At 36.9% G+C, this 22,145-nt stretch overlaps 1 protein-coding gene across 2 annotated transcripts in view; it reads left to right on the top strand.

Annotated features, from left to right (window-relative positions):
* The window catches only part of ALKBH8 (alkB homolog 8, tRNA methyltransferase), a 116,255-nt gene that overhangs the window by 73,273 nt on the left and 20,837 nt on the right, over positions 1–22,145 (top strand). For both annotated transcript variants that reach the window (XM_043898194.1, XM_043898203.1), the window contains exons 9-10: positions 11,974–12,125; positions 17,328–17,584. In XM_043898194.1, the coding sequence (XP_043754129.1) occupies positions 11,974–12,125; positions 17,328–17,584 (409 nt within the window). The remainder of the gene's footprint in view (positions 1–11,973; positions 12,126–17,327; positions 17,585–22,145) is intronic.

Here is a 22,145-nt window from a genome sequence, read left to right as displayed (position 1 = left end):
GAAATTTGTTCTTTGTTCAGCATTATAGTTTTAATCATTTTCCGTTATCAGAGTAACAGTCACATAATTTCAGGCACTGTTTGTTTGTTTTTACTTCTAAAAAATTGCCTTTATCATGAACTCTTTTAAATGAGCTGTTCTTACAACTTGTTTTATGAATCTGGCACTATCCTGACACCAAAATTTGTCAAGGACATTACAAAAAAGGAAATTGCAGACCAATATCTCTCAGAGATTGTAAAAGTCTGTGACAAATTATTAGAAAATTCAAACCTGCAATATATAAAAATGAAAATACATCAAGACTAAGTGGAATTTATCCCAGAGTTGCAAGATTGTTTAACAGTTGGAAGTCAAAGAACAAAAGAGAAAAAATAATCATCTTGACTGATGCAGAAAATATATTTTGACCAAATTTAGCATCCACTCATGATAAAAACTTGGGAAATCGGATAAGAAGGAGAGTTCTTAAGTGTGATTAAAGAGCATCTGTGAAAAACCCACGGGCAGTATTACAGTTAATAGTAAAATACTGAATGCTTTTTCCTAAAATATTGAAAAGGCAGGGATTTTTGCTCTCATCACTCCTATTTAATATTATACTGGACGTCTTAGTATAATAATACAAGAGAAAGCAATAAAAATCACACGTGATTGAGGGCTTCCGGTTTAAGACGGTGGAATGGGATGGTGTGTACTGATCTCCTCCTGCAAGAGCACCAAAATCACAACTGTTTTGAACTCTTGAACAGCCATCAACAGGAGGCTGTTGAAACCCACCAAAAAAAGACCCACATCCACAGACAAAGAAGAAGCCACAGTGAGATAGTAGGAGGTGTGCAATTGCGATAAAATCCAATTCCATACCCACTGAGTGGGCAACTCACAAACTGGAGGACAGTAACACTGAAGAAGTTCTCCGACTGTTGTGAAGGTTCTGAGCCCCATGACAGGCTTTCCAGCGTGGGGATCCAACAAAGAATGGGAATCCCCAGGGAATCTGACCTTGAAGGCCAGCGGAATTTGATTATAGGAGTTCCACAGGACTGGGGGAAACAGAGACTCCACTCTTTGAGGGCACAAAACTTTGCTTGCACCAAGACCCAGGGGACAGGGGGAGTGACCTCACGGGAGACTGAGCCAGACCTGCCTGCTAGTGTTAGGCAGTCTCCTGTGGCAGCATGGGTCAGCAAGGGCTCGCCACAAGGATGGGGGCATTGGCAGCAGCAATCCTGGAAGATGCCCCTGTGTGAGTCCTCTTGGAGGCCACCATTAACCCTACCACAGAGTTCATAGACCCCAGAGCTGGGTCACCTCAGGCCAAACAACCAACAGGGAGGGAGCACAACCCCACCCATCAGCAGATAATTGGATTCTAGCTTTACCTAGAGCAAGGCCCTGCCCACCAGAGCAAGACCCAGTTTTCCCCACCCAATCCATCCCTCCATCAGGAAGCTTATACAAGCAGCACTTAGCATCAGCTACTAAAGGGCGGATCAAAGAAGAGAGAAGAACCACAATCTCAAAAGCATCACAGAAAGTTAATAAGGATGAAAAAGCAGAAAGTTATGTCCCATGTGAAGGGACGAGATAAAACACCTCAAAAAACTAAATGAAGTGGAGATAGGAAACCTTCCAGAAAAAGAAATCAGAATAATGATAGTGAAGATGATTCAGGATCTTGGTAACAAAATGGAGAAGATGTAAGAAATGTTTACCAAAGACCTAGAAGCATAAAGAACAAGCAGACAGAGATGAGCAATACACTAGAAGGAATCAATAGTAGAACTACTGAGGCAGAAGAATGCATAAATGACCTGGAGAACAAAATGGTGTAAATCACTGCCACAGAACAGAATATAAGGGGGAAAAAAATGAAGACAGTCTAAGAGTCTTCTGGGTCAATGTTAAATGCATGAACATTTGCATTATAGGGGGAGTCCCAGAAGGAGAAGAGAGAGAAAGGACCAAAGATAGTATTTGAAGAGATAATCGCTGAAAACTTCCCCAACATGGGAAAGGAAACAGTCAGCCAAGTCCAGGAAGCACAGAGAGTCCCAGGCAGAATAAACCCAAAGAGGAACACACCAAGGCACACAGTAATCAAACTGACAAAAGTTAAAGACAAAGAAAATATTAAAGCAACAAGGGAAAAAAATGACAACATACAAGGGAACTTCCATAACGTTATCTGCTGATTTCTCAACAGAAACTCTACAAGCCAGAAGGAAATGCCGTAATGTAAAGTGATGAAAGAGAAGAACCTATAACCAAGAATAGTCTACTCAGCAAGATTCTCTTTCAGATTTGATGGAAAAATCAAAAGCTTTCCAGACAAGCAAAAGTTAAGAGAATTCAGTGTCACTAGACCAGCTTTACAACAAATGCTAAAGGAACTTCTCTAAGTAGAAGACACAAGAGAAGGAAAAGACCTATGCAAAATAAACCCAGAATAGTTAAGAAAGTGGTAATAGGGTCATACATGTGGATAATTACCTTATATATAAACGGATTAAATGTACCAACCAAAAGACATAGACTGGGCAGATGAGAACATGTACGTGTATGTACTTCAACTTACCACATCATTCTACGTAACCCCCCAAATTATATGTAATTATTTTATATTGTTAGATTAATCATATTTCCTAATGATCTTTTATTTTTTGTCTGGACTATATATTGTGAAAACTAATAAATATCTTTACTATTGTGATTATGTAACTATTATTCACTTAATACCTTTGTATCATGATTGGTCAACAGAAAATAGTAGAATTCTATATCACCAAAGCTACCATTTAATAGAAAAATCTACAATCACTTTTTAAAATCCAGATGCGTATCAGAATTATCTTAGAATTTTTTCATAAATCCAAATGCCCAGGTATTGCATTTTTTTTCCCAAAGCTCCAGATGTGTTTCTAATAAGTAGCCGTGTTTAAAAATAACTAGAGTATATGATGATCTTTTATTTAGTTTGTTTCACTTTTTCTATATCATGTTCAACACTCCCATTTCATTTAGTTTGTTTTCAACTTCTCCATCTCTTCTTTTCTTTTTGATGTTCTTTCTCAAGCCTTTATCAAGCATAGTAGAAAAATCTTTGTATACACATATATATAGTTTATGTAAGATAATAGATATATTTTAGAAAACTTATGAATTTTTGCCTAGCTAAAAAATTTATGACATTTTGATTCCACTTGTTTAACTTAGTATGAATAGAAGGCTAGGTTTCTAATTTTTTAAAAAATAGGCAACAAGCAACACAGGTTTATTGTATAGCACAGGGATCTATAGTCAGTATCTTGTGATAACCTATAATGGAAAAGAATCTGAAAATAATATGTGTGTATATATATAACTGAATCACCTTGCTGTGCACTTGAAACACTGTAAGTCAACTGTACTTCAATAAAATACATATATTAAGAAAAAAATATCATATGTATTTGAAAGGAAAAAAGTAAAACCCTTTGTGGATTTGAAAATCCTAGCATATCTGCAACAGTGGAAACAGTGGCTGACTTTATGTTTTGGGGCTCCAAAATCCCTGCAGATGGTGACTGCAGCCATGAAATTAAAAGACGCTTACTCCTTGGAAGAAAAGTTATGACCAACCTAGACAGCATATTAAAAAGCAGAGACATTACCTTGCCAACAAAGGTCCATCTAGTCAAGGCTATGGTTTTTCCAGTGGTCATGTATGGATGTTAGAGTTGGACTGTAAAGAAAGCTGAGCGCCGAAGAATTGATCCTTTTGAACTGTGGTGTTAGAAAAGACTCTTGAGAGTCCCTTGGACTGCAAGGAGATCCAACCAGTCCATCCTAAAGGGAATCAGTCCTAAATGTTCACTGGAAGGACTGATGTTGAAGCTGAAACTCCAGTACTTTGGCCACCTGATGTGAAGAGTTGACTCACTGGAAAAGACCCTGATGCTGGGAAAGATTGAGGGCAGGAGGAGAAGGGGACAACAGAGGATGAGATGGTTGGATGGCATCACCGACTCAATGGGCATGATTTTGTGTAGACTCCAGGAGTTGGTGATGGACAGGGAGGCCTGGTGTGCTGCAGTCCATGGGGTCACAAAGAGTCGAACATGACTGAGTGACTGAACTGAACTGAACTGATCATATCTGCAACGTAAGTACTAGAATGAATATTATAGCATACAATATATAGCATACAAGGCTGAATATAGCATGCAAGGCATATAAGCATATAAGGTTGATAATCAAAAATTAATTTTTGGAGAGAGAAGTGAAATCCTTTTTGAGACAACATCAGGACTTTATTACCAAAGCATACTTGGGTTCGCTTGCTCACACTCAGTAAAAGCCAATCTACTGACATCAGGTTGTGGTGAAGGAAATTGCAGCATTTATTGTTGGGTACTGTACATGGAGTCCGGGACAGCTAGTTTTCAAAAAGCCTAAACTCCTCAATGGGTTTCAGCAAAGCATTTTTAAATGCAGAGTGAGGGAGGGGTATCCTAGGTTATGTGATGGATTTGTGTACAGTTCTCTGATTGGTTGATGGTGAAGTTAAGGGTGGTGTCACAGGGGTTAATTTTCATCCTTCAGTGCCAGTAAGTCATGGGTGCTCATGGTCATCAGGTAGTTAATTTCTTTCATTTGGAAGGGGTTTTAGCATCTATAAAACAATTAAGGAAATTCAAATCAGAAACTATTATTTAGGTACTTTACAAAGAAGCTAAAAGCAAAGGATTCTTTACCAATTGAGCTATGAGGGAAGCTGAGGATGGGCTTCCCTCATAGCTCAGTCGGTAAAGAATCTGTCTGCAGTGCAGGAGACCCTGGTTTGATTCCTGGGTCAGGAAGATCCCCTGGAGAAGGAAATAGCAACCCACTCCAATATTCTTGCCTGGAGAATCCCATGGATAGAGAAGCCTAGCAAGCTACAGTCCATGGGGTTGCAAGAGTCAGACATGAAAAAAAAAAAAAAAAAAAGAGTCAGACATGACTTAGCGACTAAACCACCAAAAGCAGAGGATATGGGGGAGGGATCTGTTGGGGAAGGCTACATAGGGTCCTGCTTGGTTACAACTTGTAAAATTCTTCTTTTCTAATACTCTGAATTAATTAGGGTCAAAAGTTAACAGTTTCAAAAGCTGTCAGCCCAGAAGTTCTGATTTTTTTTGCTGCTTTATTTTTAACTGAAGGATAATTGCTTTACAGAATTTTGTTGTTTTCTGTCAATCATCAAGAATCAGCCATAGGTATACCCTGTCCCCTCCCTCCCGAACCTCCTTCCCATCTCCCTCCCCATCCCACCCTTCTAGATTGTCACAGAGCCCCTGTCTGAGTTCCAAGTCATATAGCTATTTAACATATGGTAATGCAAGTTTCCATGTTACTCTCTCCATATGTTCATCTACATATTAGTTTCAGATGTACAGCAAACTGATTCCATGTATATAATGCAAAATAGGCAACACAGTAAATCTAGTTAATGTCTTTAACCACACAGTTACACATTATTTTTCTTATACTGAAAACTTCTGTGATACACTGTCTTAGCTACTTTCAGGTATTCAATATAGTATTATTAATTATAGATACCGTTGTAGCATCAGAACTTATTTACTATATTACTGGAAGTTTATGTCTTTTGACCACATTCACCTTCCCCCACCCATCCACACCTTCCTCCACGCCACTTCACCCCATCCCACCTGCCCCATAACCACCTGTTTTCTGTAAGTTTATTTTTGTTCTATGTATTGTGTATAAGTGAGATCATATAGTATTTGTCAATTAATTTCACATAGCGTAATTCCTAGTTGTTTCTATGTCTTGCCTATTGTAAGTAATGCTGCAGTGAACATGGTGGGTACAGATATCTTCTTAAATTAGTGTTTTTATTTCCTTCAGGTGAATACCCAGAAGTGGAATTGCTGGATCCTATGGTAGTTCTATGTAACATTTTTTGAATCACCTCCTTTCTGTTTTCCATAGGGATACACCAGTTTACATAATCACTGACAGTGTATAAGGATGGTCTTTTCTACACATACTTGCCAACACTTGTTATTTTTTGTCATTTTTGTAATAGCTATTCTAATAAGCATGAACTGATAATCTCATTGTAACTTTGATTTGCATTTCACTGATTATTAGTAACACTGAGCTCCTTTTATGTACGAGTTAGTCATTTTGTATGTCTTCTTTGAAAAAAGTATCTAAGATCTTCTGCCTGCTTTTTAATGATTGTTTGGTTTTTGTTATTGAACTGTATGAGTTCTTATTTTTTTTTGCAGAGACATATAGTTTGAACAACGGTCATTTGTTTTCTATTTTCTCTTTAAACTAGAATTTTATGGATAATAAATTTCATCTTAACTTGATCATATTTTTATCATGTTTGTTTTTTTCTAAACTAGGTTTTATCTTTTACCCTTCCTACTAGTTTTATAAGTGAGTGACCTCTTTACCGTATATTTGCCTTTACCAGTGAGATTTTTCCTCTCACAGTTTTCATATTTCTTGTAGTCTTTTCTGCTTAGAAAAGTACTTTTAGCCTTTCTTGCAAAGCTGGTTAGGTGGTGCAAACTCTTAGTTACAGACAACTGTAAAACTCTTGATCTCTCCTTCTAATCCGAATGAAAGCTTTGCTGGGTAGATTATTCTTCATTGTAGATTTTTCCCTTTCTTCATTTTAAATATATCACACCACTCCCTTCTGACCAGCAGAATTTCTCCTGGAAAGTCAGCTTATCGCCTTATGGGGATACCTTGTATGTCTTGTTGCTTTCCCTGTGTTGCTTTTAGTATTCTCTCTCTATCATAAGTTTTGCCATTTTAATTACAATGTGTCCTGGCATGGGCCTCTTTAGGTTGCTTCTGTTTGGAACTCTGTTCTGTGCACCTGAGTGTGTGTTTCCTTCTACCAGGTTAGGGAAGTTTTCAGTTCTTATGTCTTCAAATATGTTCTCTGCCTCTTTTTCTCTCTCTTCTCCTTCTGGGACCCATATAGTGTGAATATTAGTGCACTTGATGTGTCTCAGAGGTCTCTTAAATTTTCCTCATTTTTAAAATTCTTTTTGCTATTCAGCTTGAGTGCTTTCCACTACTCTGCCTCCAGCTCAATGATCCATTTCTGTGAATCATCTAATCCACTGTTGATTCCTTCTACTGTATTTTTTATTTCAGTAGTTGTATTCTTCAGCTCTGCTTGGTTCTTTATATTTTTCTAATTCTTTGTTTAAAATTTCTAACTTTTCATTCTGTTCATTCAGTCTTCTCCTAAGCTCTTTGATCTTTATGATTACTACCTTGAACTCTCTGTTGGGTTGATTGCTTGTCTCCACTTCATTTAGTTCTTCTTTGGGGTTTTTGTCTTGTTCTTTCATCTGGAATCTATTCCTCTGTCACCTCATTTTGCTTAAATTGCTGTTTTTATTTCTACGTATTTGTTGGGTTGTATTTCCCAATCTTGGAGAAGTGGTCTTATGGAAGGAGTATCCTGTGGGGCCCAGCAGAACACTCTCTTCCGGACACCAGAGCGCTACGCCCCAGGGCTGCCCTCTGTGCCGACTGCTTGGCTCCTTCGGTGGGCAGTCTGGGAGGCACAGCTTGCCCCCAGCCTGGTTGTCTGGGAGGCCGTACCCCGTGGGCAGCTGCCCTCTGTTGGTGGGTGGGGCTTGGTCCTGGCCTGGCTGGCTGCATGGTGAGAGGAGTCGTGGTACTGGTGCCAGCCTGCTGGTGGGTGAGGCAAGATCAGGAGGTAGTTGGCTTTGGTGTCCTGGGGGGTGGGGGTGCGGTGTCTGCTGCTGGTATCGGCCTGCTGGTAGCCAGGACCAGTTCCTGACACAGCTGGCTGAAGAGCCCAAGGTACTCTGAAGTTGGTGTCTGCGCTTTGGTGAGCAGGGCAGGGCCCTCAGGGTCCTGGACTGGTACCTGTGCGTTGGTAGGTGGAGCTGAGTTCTGGGTTCTTTGGCTGTGGGGTCTGAGGACCCTAGAGCTGATGTTGGCCCTCTGGTGGGCAGGCCAGGGTCCTTGGGCTCCTGGGGCTAGAGCTACCAGCTGGTAAGTAGGGCCAGGCCCTGGGCCCTTTGGTGGGTGAGGCAGGATCAGGGCTCAGAGGTCCTACGACAGTTGTCCTGCTGGTGGATGGGGCTGTGTTCTCACTCAGCTACCTGCCAGGACTAGTTCTTACTGGCTGGAGGGTAGGGGCAGGTCCCAGCCCTAATAAGCAAGGGAGAAGATTCGAAAATGGTAGATGCCAGCACCAGTGTCCCCAAGGTAAGTACTGATTGCCTCTGCCAGTCTGGTAGGCTCTTCAAAGTCGGTCAGTGGGTCTGATCCAGGCTCCTTCAGATTGCTGCTTCTGTCCTGGGTCCCGAAGCATGTGAGACTCCCTTTAAGAGTAGAGTCTCTTATTTCCCTTAGCCCTCTGGCTTTCCAGAAATTAAGCCCTGCTGGCCTCCAAAGTCAAGTGTTCTGGGACCTCATCTTCCCCGTGTGGTACCTTCAGGTGGGGAGCCTGATGTTGGATCTCTGGGGTTTGGATCCTGACTCTTACCACATCTCTGCCCTTCTACCCATATCATTGTGATTCCTTCTTTATGTCTTTAGTTGTAGAAGATCTTTTCTGCTAGCCTTCAGGCTGTTCTCATTGATAGTTGCTTTATAAATAGTTGTAGTTTTGGAGTGCCCGTGGGAGGAGGTGAGCCCAGGGTCTTCCTACTCCATCGTCTTGGCCCTCACCAGTTCTTAATATATTCTGGATATTAACCCTTATCAGATATTTTTAATCTGAAAATATTTTCTCCTGTTCCATTAAGAATTACCATTCCATAGGAATACCATAGGTTTCTTTTTCATTTTGTTGATGATTTCCTTTTGTTGTGCAGAAGCTTTTTTGTTTGATGTAGTCCCAGTTATTTTTTATTTTGTTGCATTTTTGGAATCTGATTCTAGCATTAGACTGAGTGAAATAGTATAACAATGACCAAATGAAAATTGAAAGTTGAAATGCATTATATTATTTCATTCTAGGATCAAGTCCACTTTAATAGATGGTTGATTTTTCTCTTTTCTAGGTGTGTAGTCAACATATTTGATTCTTTTTTTTTTTTTTATTAGTTGGAGGCTAATTACTTTACAGTATTGTAGTGGGTTTTGTCATACATTGACATGAATCAGCCATGGATTTACATATTTGATTCTTGATGTATCAACAGCTTTAGTATAAAATTATGCTTTTTAAAAATTTGCTGAAATCTTTCAGGCTTGGCACATTCCCTGTGAGCATGAAATCCATTTATATAGGCAGATAGCCTTGCTAAAGTAAATCAAGCGGAAAACTTGGCTTCAGATGATTTAAGTCTTAGGAGTAGGTTTAACAAAAGATACACAACACATGTATGCTAAAAATCATGAAACATTGCTAAGAGAAATTAAAGAAGACCAAAATAAGTGAAAAGATAAGAGATATCATAATCATGGATAGGAAACTTAATATTGTTAAGATAGCAGTTATTCCCAAATTGGTCTAGTGATTTACTGTAATTCTAATCAGAATCTTAAAAAGACTTTCTTTGTAGAAACTGATAAGCACATTCTAAGATTTACCAGGAAATGTGAGCGATAGACAATAACCAAAACAATCTTGAATGTAAGAACAATGTTGGAGGATTTATTCTACCTGATGTTTAAGATTTACTGTGTATAAAGCTACCTAATCAAGAGTATAGTATTGTTGTACAGATAAATCAGTGAGACAGAATATATTCATAGATGTATTGTCAGTTGACTTTTGACAAAGATGCCAATACAATTCATTATGGAAAGGAAAATTTTCAACAGATGGTGCTGGGAAAATCAGAGATCTGTGTGGAAATAACATTAACCTTGATATTACCTCATGCCATTCACAAAAATTAATATGGGGTAGATCATAGATTTAAATGTAAATACAAATTATGAGCTGCCTAGAAGAAATACAAGAGGATACTTGTGCAAATCTGAGGCAGGCAAAGTTTTTTTGTTTCCCTTGAGAAAGGTTTCAGAACACTAGAAGAAAAAGAAGACAAAATAACTGCATCCAAATTTAAAACTTCTGTTTATCAAAAGACAGCATCAAGAAAATGAAAAATCAATCTGTACTTGGGGAAGCATATCCACAATACATATATCTAACAAAGGATTGGCCATAAGATCTGTTCAACAGATCCTTTACCAGAAGAATCTATGAATGGCTGAAAAGCACATGAAAAGAAATACAGTATCATTAGTCATCAGGGAAATACAGATTATAGCTACAATTTCATGTCATTTGCCACTTGCTAAAATTATTAAAATTTAAAACTTACATTGTTTTGGTGAGAATGTCAAGGAGCCTGAAACTCTCATATGCTGCTTGTGGGAATGTAAAATTCTGTGCAACCATCTCAGAAAACTGGTAGTTTCTTACCCTCTGACACAACAGTCTCACTCTTAAGTATTTTCCCAGAAGTAATAAAAGTTCGTATCTGAAAAAAATGTATGTAAGCTTTACTTGTAATAGCCCCGGACTGAGAATACTAAATACTTGTAAACAGGAGATTTTGCATAAATTGCAGCATGTTCATATGGTGACATTTTGCTCAGTGATGAGAGGAAAACATGAACTACTGAAGCACAGGAAAACATGGCTGAACCTCCAAATTATGTGGAATGGGCAAAGCCAGAGAGAAGACAGTGCCGACTATGTATGAGATTCAAGAACAGGCAAAACTGTGCTGACGGAAGTCAGGTTTCGGTTGCTGTGAGGAGGGGGAGAGTGACTGGAAAGGGCCTGAGGGGTCTCACGGGTGATTGGGAATATTCTGTGTCTTGCTTGGGATGGCGGCTACATGGTTGCATGCCTTTGCCAAAACTCATGAACTGTACGCTTAAGATCTGTGCGTTTCACTCTGTAAATTTAACTTTGAAAAGGCCATTGTTTTTTTGACTTTTAGCAAGAATCATACCAAATGATTTCTTTTTTCTGTTCAAAAACTTGATCTTACTTCCAAGACTCCCTTTAAACTTTCTTAAAATTTACAATGGCTTGTACTTTCCTCTTTTTATTTTGCATCTTTGTTTTACTTCTTGTATCTGTGTTAATCATATGCTTTTTTGTTCCATTATCTGTTGTTTTCTGATGTTGATGTCTGTTTCACAGCTAGATTTCACTTACCGAGAAAGATATATTAGAAATTCAATGATGTTTATGTATTTGTCTATTTCTCCATTTAGTTTTTTTTTTTTTCCACTTTTTGGATTATATATTTTGAGGAAGTCCTATTAAGTGCATACAAACATATAAAGTTTTTATGTTTTTTTGTTGGATTGACCCTTTTATCATTATGGAATGTTCCATTTTATCTCTATTAATACTAATTTCCTTGAAGTCTACTTTGTGTGATTAGTATAACTATACCACTTTTCCTCTGGCTTTGCTAAGTATATGCAAAATATTGTTTGTATGTTGTATTTTTTTTTCTGTTTTTCAACCATTTCCTTACCTTATTATAAGGTGTATCTCTTGTAATCACCATGTACATGGATTTTTTTTTTAAAAATTCAATCTGAAATTGTTTGTTCTTTAATTGGATTTGAAGTCCTTTTACATTTAACATAATTACTGATAACTGGATTGAAGTTTGCTATTTCTCTTTTGCCATCTGTTTCTTTTTTCCTCTTGGCAATGGTATTAATTTAACAGTTGTTATTATTCTATTTTCCCCCTTGAATGTTTGTTAACTATAAATTCTTTTAGTGGTTACCCTAGAGATGATTTCCTTAGAGACGAAGACTTCTATTTCTTTGTTTTTTTTTCTACAATACAGTAATTCAGGGGATCCAATAGACATTTGCAACAAATTCTTGTAGATTTACTGTATTCTCTTAATGTTTTTAAAGGACCGGAAATATTTTTTATGAATACAATGTTGAATAAATTAATTTAACTGTTGTTTTTAGAATCACACCCAGAAAATTTGATACTGTTCAAGCATCCAAGGGTCACAAAAGTGGAATTATCACCAGTGATGTTGAAGACTTGACTTTAAACAAGAGGGGAATACGGACATCATTTACATTTAGGAAAGTGAGGCAAACACCTTGTAATTGTAGTAAGTATATAATTTTGTTTCTACTGTAAATGGAGTAAATCTAGTTTGAAAATCTTTTAAAGTCCATCAGAACTGAGAAGAGCTTTGTCTTAACTCCTGTAATGGCATTTACCATATTCTGCCTTGTATTGTACTTACATATACTTTTCTTAACCACCCTCATTAGAGGTTATATTTCTTGAGGGCAGGAACTGTATCTTATTCATCTTTATTTTCCTTAAACATAGTACTTGAGTTGGATTCTAAATGTTTTATTTATCGTACTCATGGTTAAGAGGACTACTATTTGGGGGCATTAAAATATCACTGTACAAAAATAGATTTTTTTGTGAAACAGCTTATCACATTTCTAAATTACTTCTCATTAACCCAACAGGGAAGTTGAAGATGACAAATTGTTCTATAATAAATAGATAGCTTTAGTGGGATAAAGAGTGGCTTGTCTTATTTGGAAAGGAGTGTTCAAAAACTTGTCAGGAGGATGCTGTTTTGTATTGTCTCTGCAAGTGCATCATTTCCTGTTTTTCTTGGACTCAGTAAATTAAAAACCCTTTTTGTTTTACAAGTAATGACAGTGATGTTAAGATTCTTTTTATATCTTGGTGTTTCAATTATGGGAGGTATCTCAACAGGAGCTTTTGGACTTAGTCATCTTAAAATTATGTTTTAAATTAGAAATCCTTTTTATATGTGCATGAAATTACTCTGTTAGAAAACTTGAAAGCTTCATGTTTGATATTGTCATGTTAGTGAAGCATAAAATAGGTTTTAACAGATTTTTGTTTCTTCTGCTAAAAGTGGCAATGAACACTTAAAATATCACAATTTTTTCATTGATTAAAAATGTTTATTTAGTGTTTGATGAATGTCTAACACAGCCATAGATTTACAAGCTATAAAAAAATAAAGCATGGCTCTTGTACCACCGGAACTTGAAGTCTAGTAGGAGAGACAAGTTCATTTTCTTATGCCAATATTTTTGTTGTTGTTAGGGACAGTAACTAAGTAATTTTTATTTTTTAAATTATAAAAGTATGATAACATTTACAGGAGACTTGGAGATACAGAACCAAGTTATATATGTAGTTTTACAATATATTACAATTATTTTTAAGTAGATAAATTAAGATTTTTATTTGGAGTTTCATTATCAAACTCTCAAAAAATGATAGAATGAATGTACAGAGAAATAGAAGGATATAGTAGATCTGAAAAGCACTATGAACCAGCTCAACAAAATTAAGATTTATACAAATTTTCACACAGCAGCAGGGTACAAATTCTATTTAAGTTCCTATAGACTATGAACCAGGAGACATGAGAATATCCAGGGACGTAAAACAAGGTGCAAAATTTTCATGATCACACACTAGCAAAGTAATGCTCAAAATTCTCCAAGCGAGGCTTCAACAGTACCTGAAATGAGAACTTCCAGATGTTCAAGCTGGATTTAAAAAAGGCAGAGGAACCAGAGTTCAAATTGCCAACATCCTTTGGATCATAGAAAAAGCAAGAGAGTTCCAGAAAAACATCTACTTCTGCTTTATTGACTATACCAAAGCCTTTGACTGTGTGGATCACAATAAACTGTGGAAAATTTTTAAAGAGATGGGAAAACCAGACCATCCTACCTGCCTCCTGTGAAACCTGTATGTGGGTCAAGAAGCAACAGTTAGAGCCAGACATTGAATAATGGACTGGTTTCAAATTGGGAAAGGAGCATGTCAAGACTGTATATTGTCACCTTGCTTATTTAACTTCTGTGCAGAGTATATCATGTGAAATGGTGGGCGGGATGAAGCACAAGCTGGAATCAAGATTTCTGGGAGAAATATCAAAACCTTGGATGTGCAGATGACACCACCCTTATGGCAGAAAGTGAAGAACTAAAGAATCTCTTCATGAAGGTGAAAAAAGAGTGAAAAAGCTGACTTAAAACTCAACATTCAGAAAACTAAGATCATGTCATCTGATTCCATCACCTCATGGCAAATAGATGGGGAAACAATGGAAACAGTGACAGACTTTATTTTCCTTGGCTCCAAAATCTCTGCAGATGGTAATTGCAGCCATTAAATTAAAAGATGCTTACTCCTTGGAAGAAAAGCTGTGACCAACCTAGACAGCACATTAAAAAGCAGAGACGTTACTTTGCCAACAAAGGTCCATCTAGTCAAAGCTATAGTTTTTCCAGTAGTCATGTGTGGATGTGAGAGTTGAACCATAAAGCAAGTTGAGTGCCGAAAAATTGATGCTTTTGAACTGTGGTGTTGGAGAAAACTCTTGAGAGTCCCTTGGACTGCGAGGAGATTAGACCAGTCAATCCTAAAGGAAATCAGTCCTGAATATCATTGGAAGGACTGATACTGAAGCTGGAGCTGCAGTACTTTGGCCAGTTGATGCGAAGAACTGACTCATTGGAAGAGACCCTGATGATAGGAAAATTTGAAGGCAGGAGGAGAAGAGGATGACAGAGGATGAGATGGTTGGATGGCATTACTACTCGATGTACATGAGTCGCAGCAAGCTCTGGGAGTTGGTGATTGACAGGGAAGCATGACGTGCTACAGTCCATGGGGTCGCAAAGAATCAGACACGACTGAGCAACTGAACTGAACTGAAAGATATTGAAATCATACAGAGTCTGTTATCTTATCACTGTGGAGTTATGTTAGAAATCAGTATAAAAAGATATTTGAAAATAATGTACATATTTTCAAATACAATGTGACAGTTACCCAGAGAGATCTTTGGCTAGCCATTGAAAGCCTCAGGAAGGTTAAAAGCCTGAAAAAACACAGAGGGTGGTTGTAGAGAAGAAAGCATTTAAGTGAGCAATTAATATCAACATGATAAATTAATATTAAGGATACTTAAAAATCTCCATGTATTTGGTAATTAAATGTCTACTTTTAAATGATGGGTGTATCTAAGAAGCCATAAGAAGGAAAATTGGACAATATTTGTAACAGGACAAAAATGAAAGGAAAATTTATTGCATGCAGCTGAAGCTGCTCAGTGCAACTAAATACAGTGTGGAATCTTAGATAAGGTATGAAAACAAATAATGGACACTAGCATAAGTGAAATTTGAACAAAACCTGAACTTTAGTTACTAATACTGTATCATATGGTAATTTCCTTTTTTTTTTTTACAACATAATATTTCTTTATTTTCAGAATTGGATTAGAAGTTTCAAGCCTCGTTCAATTTTTTTCAAATATTAATAAAATAATAAACTTTTAAGACTTTCAACAATAATACTAGATGCCAGAATAATTGGACCCATATAAAGTTTTGAGTGAATATAAATTAGAAATCTAGCATTCTATATTCATAACTTAGTCAAGCAAGTGGGACCAAAATGTCATAAATTTGTTAGCTAAGCAAAAATTTGTAAAGTTTCTAAAACATATATATTATACTTACTATTTATATATATATGTGTGTGTGTGTGTTTACAAAAGCTTTTCTACTACACTTGATAAAGGCCTGAGAAAGAACAACAAATAAAGAGACCAAGAGATTGGAAAGCATAAACTGAATGAAATGGGAGCGCTGAATATGTTAATTTAGTGTAAGGGATGCTGTAAGAAGCTCTGATTATTCAGTTTACAGATTTTTTTTAAAAGTTCAAGGCCAACATTTAGATACTTTTAGCCAAAAGTTGTGGATTTAAGTGACCCTCCCTTTATGTAGTTTAGATGTTCATAGTTTCCAAGAGAATACAATTTTTACCAAGACTAGTTGAAAGTAATTGTAATGTATATTGTAGTGTAATTGTAATTCTGTTGTAACTGACATACTGACCCATCTGTTGCCACATGTATGTTAGAGCCCTCAAAGTTTCTAGGACTACCCTTTTCTTAAATGTCCACATAAAGTGTTTAGAGCCTCACTTTACACATTAGTAGGGACTAGATAGTTCCACCCCCATTCAAGATTTGGCATCTTCTAGTTACTTTTAGGGAAAATTCCTGAAGTCGTCAATGCTATAGCCCAATTTTTTGCTGCCATATGATTTATAAATATTGCTGAAGTCTTGTCTGTGGTTTCTCTGGGAACACTGCTTTTTCCTTTATTCTCTAGTGTACTACCCATAAAAAGATGTTGTGTGTCACAGGCTGGCTGAAGGCAATGGGAATTTAGAGCAGAGCAGAGAATAGGAAGAATTTGAAATGAATATTAGATGTTATTATAAAGACCAGGGAACAACTTCACAATTAACTTGACATATTGTATCCTAAATTTCCTCAGTCACCCCTTTACTTTGTGCTCTTCTTAGGATTTACCCTTTTTTTTGGAAGGAGGTGTAGTCATTGAGAATGTGGGTTTTGGAGTCTCCGTTGCCTGGGTTCAAATCTTGACTCTGTGACTTACCATCTTTGTCACTTTAGTATCATTTAATATTCTGTGTCAGTTTCCTCATCTGTAAAATGAATGTGCTGGTTCCTGTCTCACAGTGTTACTGTGAGACAATATATATAAAAACCACTTCAAATGTGAAGTTGCTCAGTCATGTTTGACTCTTTGTGACCCTATGGACTGTAGCCTACCGGGCTTCTCTGTCCATGGGATTTTCCAGGCAAGAATACTGGAGTGGGTTGCCATCAAATAGTATTCATTAAATCTTGTGATTATTACCAAATCACACACTGTTTCTAGGTCTGGTTCTTCTTCTGAGAGTATTAGGGTCCCCAGAACTCCTACTAAGACAAAAACCCCAAATCCTGTTAATTTTTAAGTTTCTTCAGTTAGGCCAGGCCCATCAAGATCCTTTCTTGAATAGGAAGACCCTTAATCCTAAGATAAAACAGGCATCTTCAATATAAGGCATGTGGAATTAGTAATGTTTTGTTGCAGATGGATTTATCCTTTCTTATATTAGACCCTTCACATACATAACTGGTGAAAACTACTTTTTTAAAATGATAAATAAGAACCTACTTATCCCTAGTCATCAAATGTGGACTGATTTGCTTCTTCTTTTGTGAAAACAGTCTTAACTTGATGATTCATTTGGATACAAATAATGGTTTAGGGACTTCCCTGGCAATCCAGTGGTTAAGACTCTGTACTTCCAGTGCAGGAGGCATGGACTCGACCTCTCTTTGGAGAACTAAGATCCCACATGCCACATGGCGTGGCCTAAAAATAAATAAATAAATAAATGGTTTATATTGCTTTATTTTTCTCATTAGGTTACCCTTTGGTCTGTGATAGCCAGATGAAGGAGGCTCCTGCATCATTTCCAGAGAGTGATAAAGAAGCCTTACAACTGGAGCAAGATTATGTCCATCGGGTTTATGAAGAAATTGCTAGGCACTTCAGCAGCACGAGACACACCCCTTGGCCACACATAGTAGAGTTTTTGAAAGCTTTGCCAAGTGGTTCATTAGTTGCTGATATTGGATGTGGAAATGGAAAGTATCTTGGCATCAATAAGGAGTTATATATGGCAAGTAATTATCTTTTCTGGCTTTATTTTTGCTTTATTTGTAAAGGTTAGCATCACCTTCCTCATGATATAATGCTGTGTTTTTAGGTCATTGCAAAAAATTTATAACCAACAGGTTGAAAATTAATGAACACTCTTATTCTTTTTATTCCCCTAGAAATTTATAGGCATGCCATTATTTGTAGTTTTTTGGCTTTTTGTTTCCTTCAGATTATGCTTTCTAAGAAGATTATCAGTAAAACTATCTTATATAACTCTTTACAGGTTATAAAAATGATTTTTATTTATAGGAACCATTTTCTTTGCTTAGTTCCTCATAAGAAGTATAAAGTAGATACTTTGATCCGTCTTTAATAATTGAAGACATTGAGGCTCACAGAGTTTTTATATTACTTCCTTGGTGTTGTATTATTGGGCTTCCCTGGTGGCTCAGACAGTGAAGAATTTGCCTGCAATGCGGGAGACCTGGGTTTGATCCCTGGGTTGGGAAGATCCCCTGGAGGAGGGCATGGCAACCCACTCCAATATTCTTACCTGGAGAATCTCCATGGACAGAGGAGTCTGGCAGGCTACAGTCCATGGGGTCGCAAAGAGTCAAACACGACTGAGCGACAAAGAAGAAGTGAAAGTCGCTCAATCGTGTCTGACTCTTTGCAACCCCCTGGACTGTGTAGTTCATGGAATTCTCCAGCCCTGAATACTGGAGTGGGTAGCCTTAATCTGTTTTCGAGGAGATAACTAGAACTTGAGCCCATGCCTTATGACTCCAAATCTAGTATTCTTTTACTCATAGTAGAAAAAAAAGGTTAGTATTTATTGTCTTTCTGTTGAGAAAATTAAGCCTCAAGTAGATTAAAAATTTGACCAAGGTTTGTAGTACTCAATCTAGGGTAGAACCCACTTCTCTCTGATGCCAAAGTTTTCAGCTGTTACAATTTCCTTTTCTTAGGGATCACTTTTTTCCCCCCTGCTGTATTAGGAAGTAGGAAGTTCTCCCTGCATTAGTGTATTGTTTGTAAATACTCCTGTCACCACTACTCTCTGAGGACTGGAGCGTCCCTTTCTCAAAGTTAGGGGAGGAAGGACTAGAGAGTAAGGGGGATTATGTAAAGGAGAATGAGAGCAGTTCATTCATGGGCTGTTGTAGCATGTCAGATTGCTTGTAATCTTTACCTCGTCCTAGATATTATACACCTACATTAAGGAAGAAAGGTAATACTGCAGTTGAGGAAAGGTAGACTTTCTTCATTAAGAGGCAGACAAAAGAATTGCTTTTCCCCAAAATAAGACATAAGTATTCATATATTGCCATCATGTTTACAACTAAATTTTAGTTTATAAATAATAAAGTCTTGTGAATTAACTTTGTTCATACTGAAAAGGAAATAGGGTTTTAGATTTCTCACAGCTCTAACCATAGTTTAAAACAATATATCTTCTGATGTTTTAATCTTAAGGTACTGTCCAAAAATGTTTTTCAGTGAGTTCTGCTTTTACACTTTCTTGATGATAACCCATGGCTTTGTCTAGTCAGGTATCATTTGTGACAGTGAAACTAGGTTGAAGTCAGCCACACTGATGCAGTCATATGATAACATTATCCTTTTACAATCGAGACAAATGATTTCTTGATAATCTGAACCAAGAATCTAAAGCTGATTCAAGAAGGAATATATTTGGAAGAATTAGGAATTCATAAGTGCCCTCACTCTCCATTATCTGCATTCGTTTCATCTGTGGCAGGCTGCATGTATTCTTTGCTTTCTGCTCTTCTACTGCCATTTTCTGACCTCAGAGAAGGCTTGGTAGATGTTGTTCATGAATGAATGAAAACTACTTGTCTGGGTTGGAGTTAGGGTTTTCATTATACAAGAAATGGAATTATGTATGATAAAAGAGAAGTCTACTTTTTTAAGCTGCTGAGGCTCCAACCTGGATGGAGCAATGATATTTGAGTGTATTTTGAACAGGATCTTTGAGCATGAAAACACATGCGTTTCTTGACATTCATGAGAGGATGTGACCTGAGACATTATTCTAAGTGTTCAAATGTAGGATAGTCTCAGAATCTAAAAAATTATTAGTATCACTGTTTTATATAATTTCTAACAAAGTATATTTTTAAAATCCTAGCTTTGGTTCTCTAAGAAATAGTTTTATGAACAACTATTCATTTCTTTTAGAAGTAAATCTGTTCTTTTCCGATCTGAGGTATGCATGCATGCTTTCTTCTGCTATTTAACTCAAAATTTCTATATTCTAGCTAAGAAACACTTATTTTTCAGGCTTCTTCATTCCTAGCATCAGCATTAGCTGTTGGCTTTATTTTCAGAGTTAAAATTTATAAAAAAGATTTTATACCTTCAAGAAACTTACTGCCTATATAATTGTACCAATAATAGATGAGATGTGCATACCCAGAGCTTGACCTAACTTACTTACCAAGTGATGTTTTATGCATTGTTCTTAAAGTACTTTTACTCCAGATGTATTTCTTAGATAAATAATTAATATTTGGTATGAACTTTCTAGGTTGTTATAAATAGTTGGGATTACAAATTTAATAAAATAATAATAATGTCAGGTGTCTATTTATAATGATAAGAATTGAAGATATGATTATATAGGTTTCTTTTATACATTTCTGTTTTTGTTTTGCCTTGCTTTTTAACTGTTGGCTGCCCAGTAAAGGAAGGAACAGAAAGGAACTGACAATGTGAAGTACCGGCTGTGTGCTAAATGCTATAATGGGAAAGTGGGAAAACCGACACTTGATCAGGTTATGACATACTCGAGATTACAAGGTGTCAGGACAAGTTTTAACCTCATCTCCACCTGGAGAGTTCATACTGTATGGCGTTCTAATAAGAGAGATACCTTAGATACTAGCTGTGGTGACAGCACTAGGCTGTTGGCTCAGACCCAGCAGGGCTGTCTGATGTCCACTTACACATAATAGAAACTTATTAATGGTGTTTTGAATAGTGAGAAGCAAATCTGCAAATTCACCTTCAATTTCTTACATGAAATTGAAAGAACACTAGACTGTATATATATATGATGTGATCTATAATCTTGAAGGAAATGTGACAACCTCAAATGCATGGTCTTTAACTCAGTGTGGTACCTTAACTCAGAGTACGTTACATGGACTTCTCTTCATATCTAGAATTCAGGAGAAGAATCTTGAGCATCCTTTGTTTTGTATAGCAATAATAACTAACATGTGCATAGCGCTTTTATGGTTATTTAAATATTTAATATGAATCATTTCATTTGATTCTCATGCTAACCCTGAAAAGCAGGTATTTTTATAATGAGAAAACAGAGGCTCTGAGAGATTAAGTAGCTTTCCTAATCTGTTTAGCTAATTATTACTCAAGACAGTATTCAGATCAAGAGTTTAATATGATCTTTTTATTGTACTTTATGCCTTTGCTTATTTCTCTGCCCTTTAAACTATATGCTGAAAATCTGATTTTCCTATAATTGCATGTTTTCTCAGTAGTTCTTAATATGCTTTCTATTTTTTTAATTTATTTTTTACTGAAGGATAATTGCTTTACAGAATTTTGTTGTTTTCTGTCAAACTTCAACATGATCAGCCATAGGTATACATATATCCCTTCCCTTTTGAACTTCCCTCCCACCTCCCACCCCATCCCACCCCTCTAGGTTGATACAGACCCCTGTTTGAGTTTCCTGAGACATACAGCAAATTCCTGTTGGCTATCTATTTTACATATGGTGATATAAGTTTCCACATTCTTTCCATACACCTCACCCTCTCCTCCCCTTCCCCCATGTCCATAAGTCTATTCTCTATGTCTGTTTCTCCACTTCTGTCCTATAAATAAATTCTTCAGTACCATTTTTCTAGATTCCATATATATGCGATAGAATACAATATTTATCTTTATCTTTCTGACTCACTTCACTCTGTATTATAGGTTCTAGGTTCCACCTCATCAGAACTGACTCAAATGTGTTCGTTTTTATGGCTGAGTAATATTCCATTGTGTATGTATACCACAGCGTCTTTATCCATTCATCTGTTGATGGACATCTAGGTTCCTTTCATGTTCTAGCTATTGTAAATAGTGCTGCAATCAACAGTGGGATACATGTGTCTTTTTCAATTTTGGTTTCCTCAGGGTATATGCCTAGGAGTGGGATTGCTGGTTTTATTCCTAGTTTTTTAAGGAATCTCCATACCGCCTTCCATAGTGGCTGTATCAATTTTTATTCCCACCAACAGTGCAAGAGTGTTCCCTTTTCTCCACACCCTCTCCAGCATTTATTGTTTGTAGACTTTCTGAAGATGGCCATTTTAACCAGTGTAAGGTGATATCTCATTGTAGTTTTGATTTGCATTTCTCTAATAATGAGTGATGTTTTCATGTGTTTGTTAGCCATCTGTATGTCTTCTTTGGTGAAATGTCTGTTTAGGTCTTCTGCCCCCTTTTTGATTGGGTTGTTTGTTTTTCTGGCAATAGTTGTATGAGCTGCTTGTATGTTTTGGATGTTAATCATTTGTCAGTTTTTTCATTTGCTATTATTT

Source organism: Cervus elaphus, chromosome 1, assembly GCF_910594005.1.
Source record: "Cervus elaphus chromosome 1, mCerEla1.1, whole genome shotgun sequence".
NCBI classification, from domain to species: Eukaryota; Metazoa; Chordata; class Mammalia; order Artiodactyla; family Cervidae; genus Cervus; species Cervus elaphus.
The sequence above is the reverse complement of the archived record's forward strand: the minus strand, read 5'-3'. Positions and strand labels throughout refer to the sequence as shown.